We start from the raw sequence: 21,609 nt of genomic DNA on the forward strand, positions 1-21,609 counted from the left end.
GCATCAGTATGGGGAAGAAAGGTGATGTGAGGCCTTTGAACGTGGCATGGTTGTTGGTGCCAGAAGGGCTGGTCTGAGTATTTCAGAAACTGCTGATCTACTGGGATTTTCCGAAAAAGAAAAACCATCCAGTGAGTGGCCGTTCTGTGGGCGGAAATGCCTTGTTGATGCCAGAGGCCAGAGGAGAATGGGCAGACTGGTTCCAGCTGATAGAAAGGCAACAGTGACTCAAATAGCCAACCGTTACAGCCAAGGTAGGCCGAAGAGCATCTCTGAACACACAGTACGGCCAACTCTGAGGCAGATGGGCTACAGCAGCAGAAGACCACCCGTTACCAGCATGGTGTACCTAATAAAGTGGCCGGTGAGTGTATATATCTCCAATAAGACTAGATAATCCTCCTGACACACCGGCCAGGCCTCCAGCTCAAAAAGAAAAAACAGCATATCTTACCTTGCTGAAGTATCAAGAACCATCATCAGCAGCAGCCGCCCAGGTGAGGACACAGATCTGGCAGCACCATGATACTTACTGCAGCGCCGCCTCATGGCTTCCCTCACGCGGCCGCCTCATGGCTTCCCTCACGCGGCCGCCTCATGGCTTCCCTCACGCGGCCGCCTCATGGCTTCCCTCACGCGGCCGCCTCATGGCTTCCCTCACGCGGCCGCCTCATGGCTTCCCTCACGCGGCCGCCTCATGGCTTCCCTCACGCGGCCGCCTCATGGCTTCCCTCACGCGGCCGCCTCATGGCTTCCCTCACGCGGCCGCCTCATGGCTTCCCTCACGCGGCCGCCTCATGGCTTCCCTCACGCGGCCGCCTCATGGCTTCCCTCACGCGGCCGCCTCATGGCTTCCCTCACGCGGCCGCCTCATGGCTTCCCTCACGCGGCCGCCTCATGGCTTCCCTCACGCGGCCGCCTCATGGCTTCCCTCACGCGGCCGCCTCATGGCTTCCCTCACGCGGCCGCCTCATGGCTTCCCTCACGCGGCCGCCTCATGGCTTCCCTCACGCGGCCGCCTCATGGCTTCCCTCACGCGGCCGCCTCATGGCTTCCCTCACGCGGCCGCCTCATGGCTTCCCTCACGCGGCCGCCTCATGGCTTCCCTCACGCGGCCGCCTCATGGCTTCCCTCACGCGGCCGCCTCATGGCTTCCCTCACGCGGCCGCCTCATGGCTTCCCTCACGCGGCCGCCTCATGGCTTCCCTCACGCGGCCGCCTCATGGCTTCCCTCACGCGGCCGCCTCATGGCTTCCCTCACGCGGCCGCCTCATGGCTTCCCTCACGCGGCCGCCTCATGGCTTCCCTCACGCGGCCGCCTCATGGCTTCCCTCACGCGGCCGCCTCATGGCTTCCCTCACGCGGCCGCCTCATGGCTTCCCTCACGCGGCCGCCTCATGGCTTCCCTCACGCGGCCGCCTCATGGCTTCCCTCACGCGGCCGCCTCATGGCTTCCCTCACGCGGCCGCCTCATGGCTTCCCTCACGCTCTTCTAAAAAAGTAATAATCTCCTCTCTGATACAGCAGAGCAGGAAAAACAACATTTATAAACTCCCCCTCTCCACACAACCATGTGGAAAGGAATAATCATTGGAAAGGAAAGCCAGACACAAACATAGGCCCGAGTCTGCTCCTATCCTACCACCTGTCCCACAGGACACACATAGGCCCGAGCCTGCTTCCCTCTCCTACCACCTGTCCCACAGGACACACACAGGCCCGAGCCTGCCCTCCTCCTACCACCTGTCCCACAGGACACACAGGCCCGAGCCTGCCCTCCTCCTACCACCTGTCCCACAGGGCACACACAGGCCCGAGCCTGCCCTCCTCCTACCACCTGTCCCACAGGGCACACACAGGCCCGAGCCTGCTTCCCTCTCCTACCACCTGTCCTACAGGACACACACAGGCCCGAGCCTGCTCCTATCCCACCACCTGTCCCACTGGACACACACAGGCCCGAGCCTGCTCCTATCCCACCACCTGTCCCACAGGACACACACAGGCCCGAGCCTGCTCTCCTCCTCCTACCTGTCCCACTGGACACACACAGGCCCGAGCCTGCCCTCCTCCTACCACCTGTCCCACAGGACACACACAGGCCCGAGCCTGCTCTCCTCCTACCACCTGTCCCACAGGACACACACAGGCCCGAGCCTGCCCTCCTCCTACCACCTGTCCCACAGGGCACACACAGGCCCGAGCCTGCCCTCCTCCTACCACCTGTCCCACAGGGCACACACAGGCCCGAGCCTGCCCTCCTCCTCCCACCTGTCCCACTGGACACACATAGGCCCGAGCCTGCCCTCCTCCTACCACCTGTCCCACAGGACACACATAGGCCCGAGCCTGCTTCCCTCTCCTACCACCTGTCCCACAGGACACACACAGGCCCGAGCCTGCTCTCCTCCTACCACCTGTCCCACAGGACACACACAGGCCCGAGCCTGCTCTCCTCCTACCACCTGTCCTACAGGACACACACAGGCCCGAGCCTGCTCCTATCCTACCACCTGTCCCACTGGACACACACAGGCCCGAGCCTGCTCCTATCCTACCACCTGTCCCACTGGACACACACAGGCCCGAGCCTGCTCCTATCCTACCACCTGTCCCACAGGACACACACAGGCCCGAGCCTGCTCTCCTCCTCCTACCTGTCCCACTGGACACACATAGGCCCGAGCCTGCCCTCCTCCTACCACCTGTCCCACAGGACACACATAGGCCCGAGCCTGCTTCCCTCTCCTACCACCTGTCCCACTGGACACACATAGGCCCGAGCCTGCTTCCCTCTCCTACCACCTGTCCCACAGGACACACACAGGCCCGAGCCTGCTCTCCTCCTACCACCTGTCCCACAGGACACACACAGGCCCGAGCCTGCTCTCCTCCTACCACCTGTCCTACAGGACACACACAGGCCCGAGCCTGCTCTCCTCCTACCACCTGTCCCACAGGACACACATAGGCCCGAGCCTGCTTCCCTCTCCTACCACCTGTCCTACAGGACACACATAGGCCCGAGCCTGCTTCCCTCTCCTACCACCTGTCCCACTGGACACACATAGGCCCGAGCCTGCTTCCCTCTCCTACCACCTGTCCCACAGGACACACGTAGGCCCGAGCCTGCTCTCCTCCTACCACCTGTCCCACAGGACACACATAGGCCTGAGCCTGCTTCCCTCTCCTACCACCTGTCCCACAGGAGGACAGAAAAAAACACAAGGAGCCTAGGTTAGACCAGGTTCTTATAGGCGGGGTTCAATTAAATCTTTAATTGCTCGTTACCATCTGTCCTATCATTGCAGGGAGATAGAATCTTCCCCATTCGTGCTGATGCTTAGGACATAAGGGAAACAGTATATACTGTGCAGGGAGGATTAGGTGGAATTGTAGCAGTCAGTATACGCTATATACTGTGCAGGTATGATTAGGTAGCACTGTAGCTGTAAGTATGTATTGTTCAGGGAGGATTAGTTGGCACTGTAGCAGTCAGTATACGGTATATACTGTGCAGAGATGATTAGTTGGCACTGTAGTGGTCAGTATATATACTGTACAGGGATGATTAGGTAACCCTGTAGTGGTCAGTATATACTGTGCAGGGATGATTAGGTAACCCTGTAGCGGTTGGTATATACTGTGCAGAGATGATTAGGTGGGACTGTAGCGGTTAGTATATACTATGCAGAGATGATTAGGTAGCACTGTAGTGGTCAGTATATATACTGTGCAGAGATGATTAGGTGGGACTGTAGCGGTTAGTATTACTGTGCAGGGATGATTAGGTGTCACTGTAGCGGTCAGTATATACTATGCAGGGATGATTAGGTAGCACTGTAGTGGTCAGTATATATATTGTGCAGAGATGATTAGGTAGCACTGTAGTGGTCAGTATATATACTGTGCAGAGATGATTAGGTGGCACTGTAGCGGTCAGTATATATAATTTGCAGGGATGATTAGGTAGCACTAGCAGTCAGTATATATTGTGCAGGGATGATTAGGTGGCACTGTAGCGGCTACTATATACTGTGCAGGGATAATTAAGTGGCACTGTAGTGGTCAGTATATACTGTGCAGGGATGATTAGGTGGCATTATAGCGGTCAGTATATACTGTGCAGGGATGATTAGTTGCCACTGTAGCGGTCAGTATATACAGTGCAGGGATGATTAGGTGGCAGTGTAGCGGTCAGTATATGGTACATACTGTGCAGGGATGATAAGTTGGCACTGTAGCTGTCAGTATTGCTGTGCAGGGATGATTAGGTGGCACTGTAGAGGTCAGTATACGGTTTATACTGTGCAGGGATAATTAGGTGGCACTGTAGCAGTCAGTATACGATATATACTGTGCAGGGATTAGTTGGCACTGTAGCAGTCAGTATATACTGTGCAGGGATGATTAGGTGTCACTGTAGCGGTCAGTATATACTGTGCAGGGATGATTAGGTGGCACTGTAGCAGTCAGTATATACTGTGCAGGGATGATTAGGTGGCACTATAGCGGTCAGTATATACTGTGCAGGGATGATTAGGTGGCACTATAGCGGTCAGTATATACTGTGCAGGAATGATTAGGTGGCACTATAGCGGTCAGTATATACTGTGCAGAGATGATTAGGTGGCACTGTAGTGGTCATTATATATACTGTGCAGAGATGATTAGGTAGCACTGTAGTGGTCAGTATATATACTGTGCAGAGATGATTAGGTGGCACTGTAGCGGTCAGTATATATAATGTGCAGAGATGATTAGGTAGCACTGTAGAGGCCAGTATACACTGTGCAGGAATGATTAGGTGGCACTATAGCAGTCAGTATATACTGTGCAGGGATGATTTGGTGGCACTGTAGCGGTCAGTATATACTGTGCAGGGATGATTTGGTGGCACTGTAGCGGTCAGTATATACTGTGCAGGGATGATTAGTTGGCACTGTAGCGGTCAATATATACTGTGCAGGGATAATTAGTTGGCACTGTAGCGGTCAATATATACTGTGCAGGGATGATAAGGTGGCACTGTAGCTGTCAGTATACAGTATATACTGTGCAGGGATGATTAGTTGGCACTGTAGCAGTCAGTATACAGTATATACTGTGCAGGGATAAATAGTTGGCACTGTAGTGGTCAATATATACTGTGCAGGGATGATCAGGTGGCACTGTAGCGGTCAGTATATACTGTGCAGGGATGATTAGGTGGCACTATAGCGGTCAGTATATACTGTGCAGGAATGATTAGGTGGCACTATAGCGGTCAGTATATACTGTGCAGAGATGATTAGGTGGCACTGTAGTGGTCATTATATATACTGTGCAGAGATGATTAGGTGGCACTGTAGTGGTCAGTATATATACTGTGCAGAGATGATTAGGTGGCACTGTAGCGGTCAGTATATATAATGTGCAGAGATGATTAGGTAGCACTGTAGCGGTCAGTATATATAATGTGCAGTGATGATTAGGTAGCACTGTAGCGGCCAGTATACACTGTGCAGGAATGATTAGGTGGCACTATAGCGGTCAGTATATACTGTGCAGGGATGATTTGGTGGCACTGTAGCGGTCAGTATATACTGTGCAGGGATGATTTGGTGGCACTGTAGCGGTCAGTATATACTGTGCAGGGATGATTAGTTGGCACTGTAGCGGTCAATATATACTGTGCAGGGATAATTAGTCGGCACTGTAGCGGTCAATATATACTGTGCAGGGATAAGGTGGCACTGTAGCAGTCAGTATACAGTATATACTGTGCAGTGATAAATAGTTGGCACTGTAGTGGTCAATATATACTGTGCAGGGATGATCAGGTGGCACTGTAGCGGTCAGTATATACTGTGCAGGGATGATTAGGTGGCACTCTAGCGGTCGGTGTACGGTATATACTGTGCAGGGATGATTAGGTGGTACTGTAGCAGTCAGTATATAATTTGCAGGGACGATTATGTAATACTGTAGCAGTCAGTATATATTGTGCAGGGATGATTAGGTGGCACTGTAGCAGCCAGTATATACTGTGCAGGGATGATTAGGTGGCACTATAGCGATCAGTATATACTGTACAGGGATGATTAGGTGGCACTATAGCGATCAGTATATACTGTGCAGGGATGATTAGTTGGCACTGAAGCGGTCAATATATACTGTGCAGGGATGATTAGGTGGCACTGTAGCAGTCAGTATATACTGTGCAGGGATGATTAGATGGCACTTCAGCAGTCAGTATTACTGTGCAGGGATGATTAGTTGCCACTGTAGCAGTCAGCATATACTGAGCAGGGATGATTAGGTGGCACTCTAGCGGTCAGTGTACGGTATATACTGTGCAGGGATGAATAGGGGGCAATGTAGCAGTCAGTATACGGTATATACTGTGCAGGGATGATTAGGTGGTGCTGTAGCAGTCAGTATATACTGTGTAGGGATGATTAGGCGGCACCGTAGCGGTGAGTATACACTCTTGGTGGAGCTGACGCAGGTGTCTCCTCTCTCCAGGCTGTCATCATCAGGACTAAGTCCACGCAGCGGCTGTCCTTCCCGCTGACAGTCACCACACTCCTGACGTCCACGTCTTGGGTGCTGTACGGGCTGCAGCGCGCTGACCTCTACATCACGGTGAGTGTGTGCCAGCCCTGCCTCCGCCCTCAGGGGCCACACTCATCTCCACTTACATCTTGTGTGTCCACAGGTCCCCAACCTCCCCGGGATTGTGACTAGCATGGTGCGCCTCTGGCTGTTCTGGAGATACCAGCAGGAGAAGCCTCTGTACCGCCCCCTGCAGGCCTGAGCTTCGTGGGAGGAGCCATCCACAGGCCAGGGGAGGGGCCTGATCACTTCTGCACTTTTCTTTCTTCTCCATGTGGCAGCGCGGTGTACTCAGAGGAGGCGGCCGCACCATGTGACACAGCCCCTCCCCCTACACGGTGTCTACGATTGGGCTACAATGAGGTGTGGGATACAAGGATACAGACTGATCACAGGGATGCTACCTTCTCGCTGGTGTCAGCCGCTCTGTGACCATACAATATGCTGCACAACCCCCGCCTCATGGGATACGTTTACATGTCAGGGGTCACATGATATAAGGGGGCGGGGTCTATCAATAATTCCAATGTGCCTGATCATTACCTTTTATAATAAATTATATTTTCCACAAACTTATGTCTCATCCCCCAGAGCTGCACTCACTATTCTGCTGTTACATACTGTCTCATCCTCCAGAGCTGCACTCACTATTCTGCTGTTACATATGGTCTCATCCTCCAGAGCTGCACTCACTATTCTGCTGTTACATATGGTCTCATCCTCCAGTGCTGCACTCACTATTCTGCGGTTACATCATGTCTCATCCTCCAGAGCTGCACTCACTATTCTGCTGTTACATCATGTCTCATCCTCCAGAGCTGCACTCACTATTCTGCTGTTACATCCTGCCTTATCCTCCAGAGCTGCACTCACTATTCTGCTGGAGTGCCCTGATTGGCTGGGGCCAGCTGGCAGGGGCGGAGTTAAGTGTAGCTGCGCTGGTAATGACCACCATCAGGATGAGTGTGCACATCATCAATCTGTATTTACATCCACAATGAAGCCCCGCCTCCATGCCCCTCCCACTCTCCTGGAGTCAGTGTCCTGTTGCTCGGGGTGTGGTCAGGGCGCTAGAAGCGCAGGCCCCGCCTCTTCAGGTCTGCCTTGGCCTCGTGTATCTGAGCCTGCAGCTGGCGTGCAGCCTCCTCGCAGTCATTGAAGGTGGCCACGCGGTACCCGACAGTCGCCAGAGAGTAACAGCCAAATGCCACCAGCAGGTAGACGGGGAACGGCCACACCACCTCCCAGCATGCCCTGGGCAGAGCTACGCCCACAAGATCAAAGGTCAGGGTCACCCAGACTCCGCCCACGAGGATCAGACCGAGCATCCACTCCGCCAGCTTAGTCATCTCCAGACCTAGAAAAAAAAATGTGGGGCAACATTAGAGTGCACTCCGGTATAAGACGAGACTCCACCCCAATATCAGCGCGTACCCCAATATAAGAGGAGACTCCACCCATACATCAGAGCGTACCCCGATATGAGACAAGACTCCACCCATACAGCAGAGCATACCCCAACATAAGACGAGACTCCACCCAAACAGAGCATACCCCATATAAGAGGCACTCCAACCCAACATCAGAGCGTACCCAGATATAAGACAAGACTCCACCCCGATATCAGAGCGTACCCTGATATAAGACAATACTCCACCCCAACATCAGCGCATACCCCTATATAAGACAAGACTACATCCCAACATCAGAGCGTACCCTGATATAAGACAAGACTCCACCCCAACATCAGAGCATACCCGATATAAGACAAGACTCCACCCCGATATCAGAGCGTACCCCGATATAAGACAAGACTCCACCCCAACATCAGAGCATACCATGATAGAAGAGAAGACTCCACCCCAACATCAGAGCGTACCCAGATACAAGACGAGACTCCACCTCAACATCAGAGCGTACCCCGATATAAGACAAGACTCCACCCCATCAGAGCATACCCCAATATAAGAGAAGACTCCACCCCAACATCAGAGCGTACCCAGATACAAGACGAGACTCCACCTCAACATCAGAGCGTACCCCGATATAAGACAAGACTCCACCCCATCAGAGCATACCCCGATATAAGAGAAGACTCTACCCCAACATCAGAGCGTACCCCGATATAAGACAAGACTCCACCCCATCAGAGCATACCCCGATATAAGAGAAGACTCTACCCCAACATCAGAGCGTACCCCGATATAAGACAAGACTCCACCCCAACATCAGAGCGTACCCCGATATAAGACAAGACTCCACCCATCAGAGCATACCCCGATATAAGAGAAGACTCTACCCCAACATCAGAGTGTACCTCGATATAAGAGACAAGACTCCACCCCAACATCAGAGTGTACCTCGATATAAGAGACAAGACTCCACCCCAACATCAGAGCGTACCCCGATATAAGACAAGACTCCACCCCAACATCAGAGCGTACCACGATATAAGACAAGACTCCACCCCAACATCAGAGCGTACCACGATATAAGACAAGACTCCACCCCAACATCAGAGCATACCACGATATAAGACAAGACTCCACCCCAACATCAGAGCATACCACGATATAAGAGAAGACTCCACCCCAACATCAGAGCGTACCCAGATACAAGACGAGACTCCACCTCAACATCAGAGCGTACCCCGATATAAGACAAGACTCCACCCCATCAGAGAATACCCCGATATAAGACAAGACTCCACCCCATCAGAGCATACCCCTATATAAGAGAAGACTCTACCCCAACATCAGAGTGTACCTCGATATAAGAGACAAGACTCCACCCCAACATCAGAGCATACCCCGATATAAGACAAGACTCCACCCCAACATCAGAGCGTACCCCGATATAAGACAAGACTCCAACCAAACATCAGAGCGTACCCCGATATAAGACAAGACTCCACCCCAACATCAGAGCATACCCCGATATAAGACAAGACTCCACCCCAACATCAGAGCGTACCCCGATATAAGACAATACTCCACCCCAACATCAGAGCATACCCAGATATAAGACAAGACTCCACCCCGATATCAGAGCGTACCCTGATATAAGACAAGACTCCACCCCAACTTCAGAGCATACCCCGATATAAGAGACAAGACTCCACCCCAACATCAGAGCGTACCCCAATATAAGACAAGACTCCACCCCAACATCAGAGCGTACCCCGATATAACAAAAGACTTCACCCCAACATCAGAGAGAACCCCAATATAAGACAAGACTCTACCCCAACATCAGCGCATACCCCGATATAAGACAAGACTCCACCCCAACATCAGAGCATACCCCGATATAAGACAAGACTCCACCCCAACATCAGAGCGTACCACGATATAAGACAAGACTCCACCCCAACATCAGAGCATACCACGATATAAGAGAAGACTCCACCCCAACATCAGAGCGTACCCAGATACAAGACGAGACTCCACCTCAACATCAGAGCGTACCCCGATATAAGACAAGACTCCACCCCATCAGAGCATACCCCGATATAAGACAAGACTCCACCCCATCAGAGCATACCCCTATATAAGAGAAGACTCTACCCCAACATCAGAGTGTACCTCGATATAAGAGACAAGACTCCACCCCAACATCAGAGCATACCCCGATATAAGACAAGACTCCACCCCAACATCAGAGCGTACCCCGATATAAGACAAGACTCCAACCAAACATCAGAGCGTACCCCGATATAAGACAAGACTCCACCCCAACATCAGAGCATACCCCGATATAAGACAAGACTCCACCCCAACATCAGAGCGTACCCCGATATAAGACAATACTCCACCCCAACATCAGAGCATACCCAGATATAAGACAAGACTCCACCCCGATATCAGAGCGTACCCTGATATAAGACAAGACTCCACCCCAACTTCAGAGCATACCCCGATATAAGAGACAAGACTCCACCCCAACATCAGAGCGTACCCCAATATAAGACAAGACTCCACCCCAACATCAGAGCGTACCCCGATATAACAAAAGACTTCACCCCAACATCAGAGAGAACCCCAATATAAGACAAGACTCTACCCCAACATCAGCGCATACCCCGATATAAGACAAGACTCCACCCCAACATCAGAGCATACCCGATATAAGACAAGACTCCACCCCAACAGAGCATACCCCGATATAAGACAAGACTCCACCCCAACATCAGAGCATACCCCGATATAAGACGAGACTCCACCCCAACATCAGAGCATACCCCGATATAAGACAAGACTCTACCCCAACATCAGAGTGTACCTCCATATAAGAGACAAGACTCCACCCCAACATCAGAGCGTACCCCGATATAAGACGAGACTCCACCCCATCAGAGCATACCCCGATATAAGAGAAGACTCCACCCCATCAGAGCATACCCCGATATAAGAGAAGACTCCACCCCAACATCAGAGCGTACCCCGATATAAGACAAGACTCCACCCCAACATCAGAGCGTACCCCGATATAAGACAAGACTCCACCCCAACATCAGAGCGTACCCCGATATAAGACAAGACTCCACCCAAACATCAGAGCATACCCCGATATAAGACGAGGCTCCACCTCAACATCAGAGCGTACCCCGATATAAGACAGGACTCCACCCCAACAGAGCGTACCCCGATATAAGACAAGACTTCCCCAACATCAGAGCGTACCTCGATATAAGAGACAACTCCACCCCAACATCAGAGCATACCCCGATATAAGAGACAAGACTCCACCCCAACATCAGAGCGTACCCCGATATAAGAGACAAGACTATCCCAACATCAGAGCATACCCCGATATAAGACGAGACTCCACCCCAATATCAGAGCATACCCCGATATGAGACATCAGAGAGTACCCCAATATGACAAGACTCCACCCCGATATCAGAGCACACCCCAAGACGAGATTCCACCCCAACATCAGAGCATACCCCAATATAAGACGAGACTCCACCCCATCAGAGCATACCCCGATATAAGACAAGACTCCACCCCAACATCACAGCGTACCCTGATATAAGACAAGACTCCACCCCATCAGAGCATACCCCGATATAAGAGACAAGACTCCACCCCAACATCAGAGTGTACCCCGATATACGACAAGACTCCACCCCATCACAGCATACCCCGATATAAGAGACAAGACTCCACCCCAACATCAGAGCGTACCCCAATATAACAAAAGACTTCACCCCAACATCAGAGCGCACCCCAACATCAGAGCGTACCCCGATATAAGAGGCAAGACTCCACCTCGGAAAAACCACCGCAACATCAGAGTGGCCCCTCCCCCACATTTCTATATACCGCCCCCTGTACCTGTATATAGGAGCGGCCCCTCCCCCCTGTACCTGTATATAAGAGTGGCCCCTCCCCCACATTTCTATATACCGCCCCCTGTACCTGTATATAGGAGCGGCCCCTCCCCCCTGTACCTGTATATAAGAGCGGCCCCTCCCCCACATCTCTATATATATACACCCCCCCCCGTACTTGTATATAAGAGCGGCCCCTCCCCCACATCTCTATATACCCCCCGTACCTGTATATAAGAGCGGCCCCTCCCCCACATCTCTATATATATACCCCCCCCCCGTATCTGTATATAAGAGCGGCCCCTCCCCCACATCTCTATATATATACCCCCCCCCGTATCTGTATATAAGAGCGGCCTCTCCCCCACATCTCTATATACCTCCCCGTACCTGTATATAAGAGCGGCCCCTCCCCCACATCTCTATATATATACCCCCCCCCCCGTATCTGTATATAAGAGCGGCCCCTCCCCCACATCTCTATATATATACCCCCCCCCCGTATCTGTATATAAGAGCGGCCCCTCCCCCACATCTCTATATACCTCCCCGTACCTGTATATAAGAGCGGCCCCTCCCCCACATCTCTATATATATCCCCCCCCCCGTATCTGTATATAAGAGCGGCCCCTCCCCCACATTTCTATATACCCCCCCGTACCTGTATATAAGAGCGGCCCCTCCCCCACATCTCTATATATACCCCCCGTACCTGTATATAAGAGCGGCCCCTCCCCCACATCTCTATATATATATACCCCCCCGTACCTGTATATAAGAGCGGCCCCTCCCCCACATCTCTATATATACCCCCCCGTACCTGTATATAAGAGCGGCCCCTCCCCCACATCTCTATATATATATATACCCCCCCCGTACCTGTATATAAGAGCGGCCCCTCCCCCACATCTCTATATATATACCCCCCCCCGTACCTGTATATAAGAGCGGCCCCTCCCCCACATCTCTATATATATATATATATATATACCCCCCCCGTACCTGTATATAAGAGCGGCCCCTCCCCCACATCTCTATATACCTCCCCGTACCTGTATATAAGAGCGGCCCCTCCCCCACATCTCTCTATATATATACCCCCCCGTACCTGTATATAAGAGCGGCCCCTCCCCCACATTTCTATATACCCCCCCGTACCTGTATATAAGAGCGGCCCCTCCCCCACATTTCTATATACCCCCCCGTACCTGTATATAAGAGCGGCCCCTCCCCCACATCTCTATATATACCCCCCGTACCTGTATATAAGAGCGGCCCCTCCCCCACATCTCTATATATACCCCCCCCGTACCTGTATATAAGAGCAGCCCCTCCCCCACATCTCTATATATACCCCCCCGTACCTGTATATAAGAGCGGCCCCTCCCCCACATCTCTATATATATACCCCCCCGTATCTGTATATAAGAGCGGCCCCTCCCCCACATCTCTATATATATACCCCCCCCCCGTATCTGTATATAAGAGCGGCCCCTCCCCCACATCTCTATATACCTCCCCGTACCTGTATATAAGAGCGGCCCCTCCCCCACATCTCTATATATACCCCCCCCCGTATCTGTATATAAGAGCGGCCCCTCCCCCACATTTCTATATACCCCCCCGTACCTGTATATAAGAGCGGCCCCTCCCCCACATTTCTATATACCCCCCCGTACCTGTATATAAGAGCGGCCCCTCCCCCACATCTCTATATATATATACCCCCCCCGTACCTGTATATAAGAGCGGCCCCTCCCCCACATCTCTATATATATATACCCCCCCCGTACCTGTATATAAGAGCGGCCCCTCCCCCACATCTCTATATATATATATACCCCCCCCGTACCTGTATATAAGAGCGGCCCCTCCCCCACATCTCTATATATACCCCCCCCGTATCTGTATATAAGAGCGGCCCCTCCCCCACATCTCTATATATATATACCCCCCCCGTATCTGTATATAAGAGCGGCTCCTCCCCCACATCTCTATATATACCCCCCCGTACCTGTATATAAGAGCGGCCCCTCCCCCACATCTCTATATATATATACCCCCCCGTACCTGTATATAAGAGCGGCCCCTCCCCCACATCTCTATATATACCCCCCCCGTACCTGTATATAAGAGCGGCCCCTCCCCCACATCTCTATATATACCCCCCCCGTATCTGTATATAAGAGCGGCCCCTCCCCCACATCTCTATATATACCCCCCCCGTATCTGTATATAAGAGCGGCCCCTCCCCCACATCTCTATATACCTCCCCGTACCTGTATATAAGAGCGGCCCCTCCCCCACATCTCTATATATATATACCCCCCCCGTACCTGTATATAAGAGCGGCCCCTCCCCCACATTTCTATATACCCCCCCGTACCTGTATATAAGAGCGGCCCCTCCCCCACATCTCTATATATATATATACCCCCCCGTACCTGTATATAAGAGCGGCCCCTCCCCCACATCTCTATATATATATACCCCCCGTACCTGTATATAAGAGCGGCCCCTCCCCCACATCTCTATATATATATACCCCCCGTACCTGTATATAAGAGCGGCCCCTCCCCCACATCTCTATATATATATACCCCCCCGTACCTGTATATAAGAGCGGCCCCTCCCCCACATTTCTATATATATATATACACCCCCCCCGTATCTGTATATAAGAGCGGCCCCTCCCCCACATCTCTATATATATACCCCCCCCCGTATCTGTATATAAGAGCGGCCCCTCCCCCACATCTCTATATACTCCCCCGTACCTGTATATAAGAGCGGCCCCTCCCCCACATCTCTATATATATACCCCCCCCCCGTACCTGTATATAAGAGCGGCCCCTCCCCCACATCTCTATATATATACCCCCCCGTACCTGTATATAAGAGCGGCCCCTCCCCCACATCTCTATATATATACCCCCCCCCCCGTACCTGTATATAAGAGCGGCCCCTCCCCCACATCTCTATATATATACCCCCCCCCCCCGTACCTGTATATAAGAGCGGCCCCTCCCCCACATCTCTATATATACCACCCCCGTATCTGTATATAAGAGCGGCCCCTCCCCCACATCTCTATATATATACTCCCCCGTACCTGTATATAAGAGCGGCCCCTCCCCCACATCTCTATATATATATACCCCCCCGTATCTGTATATAAGAGCGGCCCCTCCCCCACATCTCTCTCTATAGATATATATACACCCCCCCCTTGTATCTGTATATAAGGATAACTCACACCAGTTAGTTGCCCGGTGTCGTCCCTACCACTTCCGGTTTGACGGGTCACGTGTCAGTAAATGCCGGATGTGCTTGAATGCCGGGAGATGTAGTTACTGATCCGCCCGAGATAAAGGCTGTCACGTGACCTTTCCTCGCTCTGTTGTTATGGTGGTGCCCCGCCCCCTCCCTGTTGTTATGGTGGTGCCCCGCTCCCTCCCTGTTGTCATGGTGGTACCCCGCCCCCTCCCCTCCCTATTATTATGGTAGTGCCCCGCTCCTCCCCCTCCCTGTTGTTATGGTGGTGCCCCGCTCCTCTCCCTCCCTGTTGTTATGGTGGTGCCCCGCTCCTCCCCCCTCCCTGTTGTTACGGTGGTGCCCCGCTCCTCTCCCTCCCTGTTATTATGGTGGTGCCCCGCTCCTCCCCCCTCCCTGTTGTTATAGTGGTGCCCCGCTCCTCCCCCCTCCCTGTTGTTATGGTGGTGCCCCGCTCCCTCCCTGTTGTCATGGTGGTACCCCGCCCCCTCCCCTCCCTATTATTATGGTAGTGCCCCGCTCCTCCCCCTCCCTGTTGTTATGGTGGTGCCCCGCTCCTCTCCCTCCCTGTTGTTATGGTGGTGCCCCGCTCCTCCCCCCTCCCTGTTGTTACGGTGGTGCCCCGCTCCTCTCCCTCCCTGTTATTATGGTGGTGCCCCGCTCCTCCCCCCTCCCTGTTGTTATTGTGGTGCCCCGCTCCTCCCCCCTCCCTGTTGTTACGGTGGTGCCCCGCTCCTCTCCCTCCCTGTTGTTATGGTGGTGCCCCGCTCCTCCCCCCTCCCTGTTGTTATAGTGGTGCCCCGCTCCTCCCCCCTCCCTGTTGTTACGGTGGTGCCCCGCTCCTCTCCCTCCCTGTTGTTATGGTGGTGCCCCGCTCCTCCCCCCTCCCTGTTGTTACGGTGGTGCCCCGCTCCTCTCCCTCCCTGTTATTATGGTGGTGCCCCGCTCCTCCCCCCTCTTTGTTATTATGGTGGTGCCCCGCTCCTCCACCTTCCTGTTGTTATGGTGGTGCCCCGCTCCTCCCCCCTCCCTGTTGTTATAGTGGTGCCCCGCTCCTCCCCCCTCCCTGTTATTATGGTGGTGCCCCGCTCCTCCCCCCTCCCTGTTGTTATAGTGGTGCCCCCGCTCCTCCCCCCTCCCTGTTGTTACGGTGGTGCCCCGCTCCTCTCCCTCCCTGTTGTTATGGTGGTGCCCCGCTCCTCCCCCCTCCCTGTTGTTACGGTGGTGCCCCGCTCCTCTCCCTCCCTGTTATTATGGTGGTGCCCCGCTCCTCCCCCCTCTTTGTTATTATGGTGGTGCCCCGCTCCTCCCCCTCCCTGTTGTTATGGTGGTGCCCCGCTCCTCCCCCCTCCCTGTTGTTACGGTGGTGCCCCGCTCCTCTCCCTCCCTGTTATTATGGTGGTGCCCCGCTCCTCCCCCCTCTTTGTTATTATGGTGGTGCCCCGCTCCTCTCCCTCCCTGTTATTATGGTGGTGCCCCGCTCCTCCCCCTCCCTGTTGTTATGGTGGTGCCCCGCTCCTCCCCCCTCTTTGTTATTATGGTGGTGCCCCGCTCCTCCACCTTCCTGTTGTTATGGTGGTGCCCCGCTCCTCCACCTCCCTGTTGTTACGGTAGTGCCCCGCTCCTCCCCCCTCCCTGTTGTTATAGTGGTGCCCCGCTCCTCCCCCCTCCCTGTTGTTATAGTGGTGCCCCGCTCCTCCCCCCTCCCTGTTGTTATAGTGGTGCCCCGCTCCTCCCCCCTCCCTGTTGTTATAGTGGTGCCCCGCTCCTCCCCCCTCCCTGTTATTATGGTGGTGCCCCGCTCCTCCCTGTTGTTATAGTGGTGCCCCGCTCCTCCCCCCTCCCTGTTATTATGGTGGTGCCCCGCTCCTCCCTGTTGTCATGGTGGTGCCCCGCTCCTCCCCCCTCCGTTATTATGGTGGTGCCCCGCTCCTCCCCCCTTCCTGTTGTTATAGTGGTGCCCCGCTCCTCCCCCCTCCCTGTTGTTATAGTGGTGCCCCGCTCCTCCCCCCTCCCTGTTATTATGGTGGTGCCCCGCTCCTCCCTGTTGTCATGGTGGTGCCCCGCTCCTCCCCCCTCCGTTATTATGGTGGTGCCCCGCTCCTCCCCCCTCCCTGTTGTTATGGTGGTGCCCCGCTCCTCCCCCCTCCCTGTTGTTACGGTAGTACCCCGCTCCTCCCCCCTCCCTGTTGTTATGGTGGTGCCCCGCTCCTCCCTGTTGTCATGGTGGTGCCCCGCTCCTCCCCCCTTCCTGTTGTTATGGTGGTGCCCCGCTCCTCCCCCCTCCCTGTTGTTATGGTGGTGCCCCGCTCCTCCCCCTCCCTGTTGTTATGGTGGTACCCCGCTCCTCCCTGTTGTCATGGTGGTGCCCCGCTCCTCCCCCCCTTCCTGTTGTTATGGTGGTGCCCCGCTTCTTCCCCTCCATGTTGTTCCATGTTGTTATGGTGGTGCCCCGCTCCTCCCCCCTCCCTGTTATTATGGTGGTGCCCCACTCCTCCCCCCTCCCTGTTATTATGGTGGTGCCCCGCTCCTCCCCCCTCTTTGTTATTATGGTGGTGCCCCGCTCCTCCCCCTCCCTGTTGTTATGGTGGTGCTCCGCTCCTCCCCCCTCCCTGTTGTTATGGTGGTGCCCTGCTCCTCCCCCCTCCCTGTTATTATGGTGGTGCCCCACTCCTCCCCCCTCCCTGTTGTCATGGTGGTGCCCCGCCCCCTTCCTGTTGTTATGGAGGCGCCCCGGTCACAGGCTCGGGGAGGATGCAGCCGGTTTCCGATCCCTGCAGGTTCCCAGCACATTTCTACTCCTTCTTTCTTCACAACATCCAGCAGTTTCTCTGGAGGCGGAGTTCCCCCCCCCCCCCGCCCTGCGCTATCTCTGGGGGGACAGGTGAGACGGTACACAGCGGACAGCTCCCACCTCCTGGACACCAACAATTCCCCAACAACATCCCAGGCGTGAGAACTGCCGGCTGCAGCTTCTCCCATCAGGGGAGGGGGGGGGCAAAGAGGGACAGCAGAGACGTGTGAGGGGGCAAAGAGGGACAGCAGGGACGTGTGAGGGGGCAAAGAGGGACAGCAGGGACGTGTGAGGGGGCAAAGAGGGACAGCAGGGACGTGTGAGGGGGCAAAGAGGGACAGCAGGGACGTGTGAGGGGGCAAAGAGGGACAGCAGGGACGTGTGATGGGGCAAAGAGGGACAGCAGGGACGTGTGAGGGGGCAAAGAGGGACAGCAGGGACGTGTGAGGGGGCAAAGAGGGACAGCAGGGACGTGTGAGGGGGCAAAGAGGGACAGCAGGGACGTGTAAGGGGCAAAGAGGGACAGCAGGGACGTGTGAGAGGGCAAAGAGGGACGTGTGAGGGGCAAAGAGGGACAGCAGGGACGTGTGAGGGGCAAAGAGGGACAGAGGGACGTGTGAGGGGCAAAGAGGGACGTGTGAGGGGCAAAGAGGGACGTGTAAGGGGCAAAGAGGGACAGAGGGACGTGTAAGGGGCAAAGAGGGACACCTGGGAGTTATGATGACTGTACATCAATACAGAAGTGTCTGGACCACAGAGCTGACACTCCAGTCACATGATCACCAGGTGTTCCATGGTTTTCAGTCTAGACACCTGGGAGGAGTGTAGAGTGTCAGCTCTTGTGGTTAGTGGACACATGGTGGGAATATAACATACAGGAGGCCTCCCCCCCACAGGGAGAGCACCAGTGATGTCACATTACCCCTCCCCCCCCCCCCCCCACAGGGAGAGCACCAGTGATGTCACATTACCCCCCACACACACACACACAGGGAGAGCACCAGTGATGTCACATTACCCCCCCCCACAGTGAGAGCACCAGTGATGTCACAGTACCCCTCCCCCCCCCCCACAGGGAGAGCACCAGTGATGTCACATTACCCCTTCCCCCCCCCCACAGGGAGAGCACCAGTGATGTCACATTACCCCTTCCCCCCCCCACAGTGAGAGCACCAGTGATGTCACATTACCCCCCCCCCCCACAGGGAGAGCACCAGTGATGTCACATTACCCCCCCCCCCACAGGGAGAGCACCAGTGATGTCACATTACCCCCCCCCCCCCCACAGGGAGAGCACCAGTGATGTCACATTACCCCCCCCCCCCCACAGGGAGAGCACCAGTGATGTCACATTACCCCTCCCCCCCCCCCCACAGGGAGAGCACCAGTGATGTCACATTACCCCTCCCCCCCCCCACAGGGAGAGCACCAGTGATGTCACATTACCCCCCCCCCCCACAGGGAGAGCACCAGTGATGTCACATTACCCCTCCCCCCCACAGGGAGAGCACCAGTGATGTCACATTACCCCTCCCCCCCCCCCCCACAGGGAGAGCACCAGTGATGTCACATTACCCCTCCCCCCCCCCCACAGGGAGAGCACCAGTGATGTCACATTACCCCTCCCCCCCCCCACAGGGAGAGCACCAGTGATGTAACATTACCCCCCCCCCCCACAGGGAGAGCACCAGTGATGTCACATTACCCCCCCCCCCCACAGGGAGAGCACCAGTGATGTCACATTACCCCTCCCCCCCCCCACAGGGAGAGCACCAGTGATGTCACATTACCCCTCCCCCCCCCCCACAGGGAGAGCACCAGTGATGTCACATTACCCCTCCCCCCCCCCCACAGGGAGAGCACCAGTGATGTCACATTACCCCTCCCCCCCCCCACAGGGAGAGCACCAGTGATGTCACATTACCCCTCCCCCCCCACAGGGAGAGCACCAGTGATGTCACATTACCCCCCCCCCCCCCCACAGGGAGAGCACCAGTGATGTCACATTACCCCTCCCCCCCACAGGGAGAGCACCAGTGATGTCACATTACCCCCCCCCACACACACACACACATGAAAAGAGCCCTGTGCCTACTGTACAGCTCTGCGGGGCCCCACAATATTTTGGCACTACCTTAGTTGGCTCATGTGCGATACCTGTGAGAAGTGTCAGCTCTTGAGGTGCAGTGAAATCTGCCGCTGTAGCACGTTACACCACACGGCCCTGGGACAATATGCAGAACCAGAACATAAATCTATAATCCACGCCTGCCCCCTGCAGGCCACATGCAGCACTGCTGGATTATGGTGAAACCTGAACAATGTACACGGCTGCATTACTCAGCTTCATATAATGAGAGTCCTACAACCGAGGGGAGCGCCCCCGAGAGAGGAGGAACAGGAGGGGAGCGCCCCCGAGAGAGGAGGAACAGGAGGGGAGCGCCCCCGAGAGAGGAGGAACAGGAGGGGAGCGCCCCCGAGAGAGGAGCAACAGGAGGGGAGCGCCCCCGAGAGAGGAGCAACAGGAGGGGAGCGCCCCCGAGAGAGGAGCAACAGGAGGGGAGCGCCCCCGAGAGAGGAGGAACAGGAGGGGAGCGCCCCCGAGAGAGGAGCAACGAGAGGGGAGCGCCCCCGAGAGAGGAGCAACGAGAGGGGAGCGCCCCCGAGAGAGGAGGAACAGGAGGGGAGCGCCCCCGAGAGAGGAGGAACAGGAGGGGAGCGCCCCCGAGAGAGGAGGAACAGGAGGGGAGCGCACCCGAGAGAGGAGGAACAGGAGGGGAGCGCACCCGAGAGAGGAGGAACAGGAGGGGAGCGCACCCGAGAGAGGAGGAACAGGAGGGGAGCGCCCCCGAGAGAGGAGGAACAGGAGGGGAGCGCCCCCGAGAGAGGAGCAACAGGAGGGGAGCGCCCCCGAGAGAGGAGGAACAGGAGGGGAGCGCCCCCGAGAGAGGAGGAACAGGAGGGGAGCGCCCCTGAGAGAGGAGCAACGAGAGGGGAGCGCCCCCGAGAGAGGAGCAACGAGAGGGGAGCGCCCCCGAGAGAGGAGGAACAGGAGGGGAGCGCCCCCGAGAGAGGAGGAACAGGAGGGGAGCGCCCCTGAGAGAGGAGCAACGAGAGGGGAGCGCCCCCGAGAGAGGAGCAACGAGAGGGGAGCGCCCCCGAGAGAGGAGGAACAGGAGGGGAGCGCCCCCGAGAGAGGAGGAACAGGAGGGGAGCGCCCCCGAGAGAGGAGGAACAGGAGGGGAGCGCACCCGAGAGAGGAGGAACAGGAGGGGAGCGCACCCGAGAGAGGAGGAACAGGAGGGGAGCGCACCCGAGAGAGGAGGAACAGGGGGGGAGCGCACCCGAGAGAGGAGGAACAGGAGGGGAGAGGGGAGCGCACCCGAGAGAGGAGGAACAGGAGGGGAGCGCCCCAGAGAGAGGAGGAACAGGAGGGGAGCGCCCCCGAGAGCAGAGTAAAGACAGATGCTGGCCCCAGACTATAGAGGAACCATGAAGGCATCTGGTTTATGGGGGTCCCATTTAGCAGTAATGATCTGGTTTACGGCCACACAGCACAAATACAGGGCGTGGAACCGACATCACAACACAAAATAGCACCACCACAGTG

General features: G+C 55.4%; 2 protein-coding genes across 2 annotated transcripts in view; one reads left to right on the top strand and one right to left on the bottom strand.

The window, feature by feature from the left end:
* Positions 1-7,169, top strand: part of SLC50A1 (solute carrier family 50 member 1) — a 64,362-nt gene extending 57,193 nt beyond the window's left edge. Inside the window, exons 5-6 of the mRNA XM_069950952.1 lie at positions 6,508-6,627; positions 6,701-7,169. Coding sequence (XP_069807053.1) covers positions 6,508-6,627; positions 6,701-6,799 — 219 coding nt within the window. The 3' untranslated portion in view covers positions 6,800-7,169. The remainder of the gene's footprint in view (positions 1-6,507; positions 6,628-6,700) is intronic.
* A 388-nt stretch (positions 7,170-7,557) lies between these two features.
* Positions 7,558-15,328, bottom strand: DPM3 (dolichyl-phosphate mannosyltransferase subunit 3, regulatory). Its single transcript, XM_069950953.1, has 2 exons — positions 15,189-15,328; positions 7,558-7,954 (listed from the first exon to the last, which is right to left on the bottom strand). Exon 2 carries the CDS (start codon positions 7,944-7,946, stop codon positions 7,668-7,670), a length of 279 nt encoding a protein of 92 aa, XP_069807054.1. The 5' UTR covers positions 7,947-7,954; positions 15,189-15,328; the 3' UTR covers positions 7,558-7,667.
* Between the last annotated feature and the right edge of the window lie 6,281 nt (positions 15,329-21,609).

This window comes from Dendropsophus ebraccatus, chromosome 13, assembly GCF_027789765.1.
Source record: "Dendropsophus ebraccatus isolate aDenEbr1 chromosome 13, aDenEbr1.pat, whole genome shotgun sequence".
NCBI classification, from domain to species: Eukaryota; Metazoa; Chordata; class Amphibia; order Anura; family Hylidae; genus Dendropsophus; species Dendropsophus ebraccatus.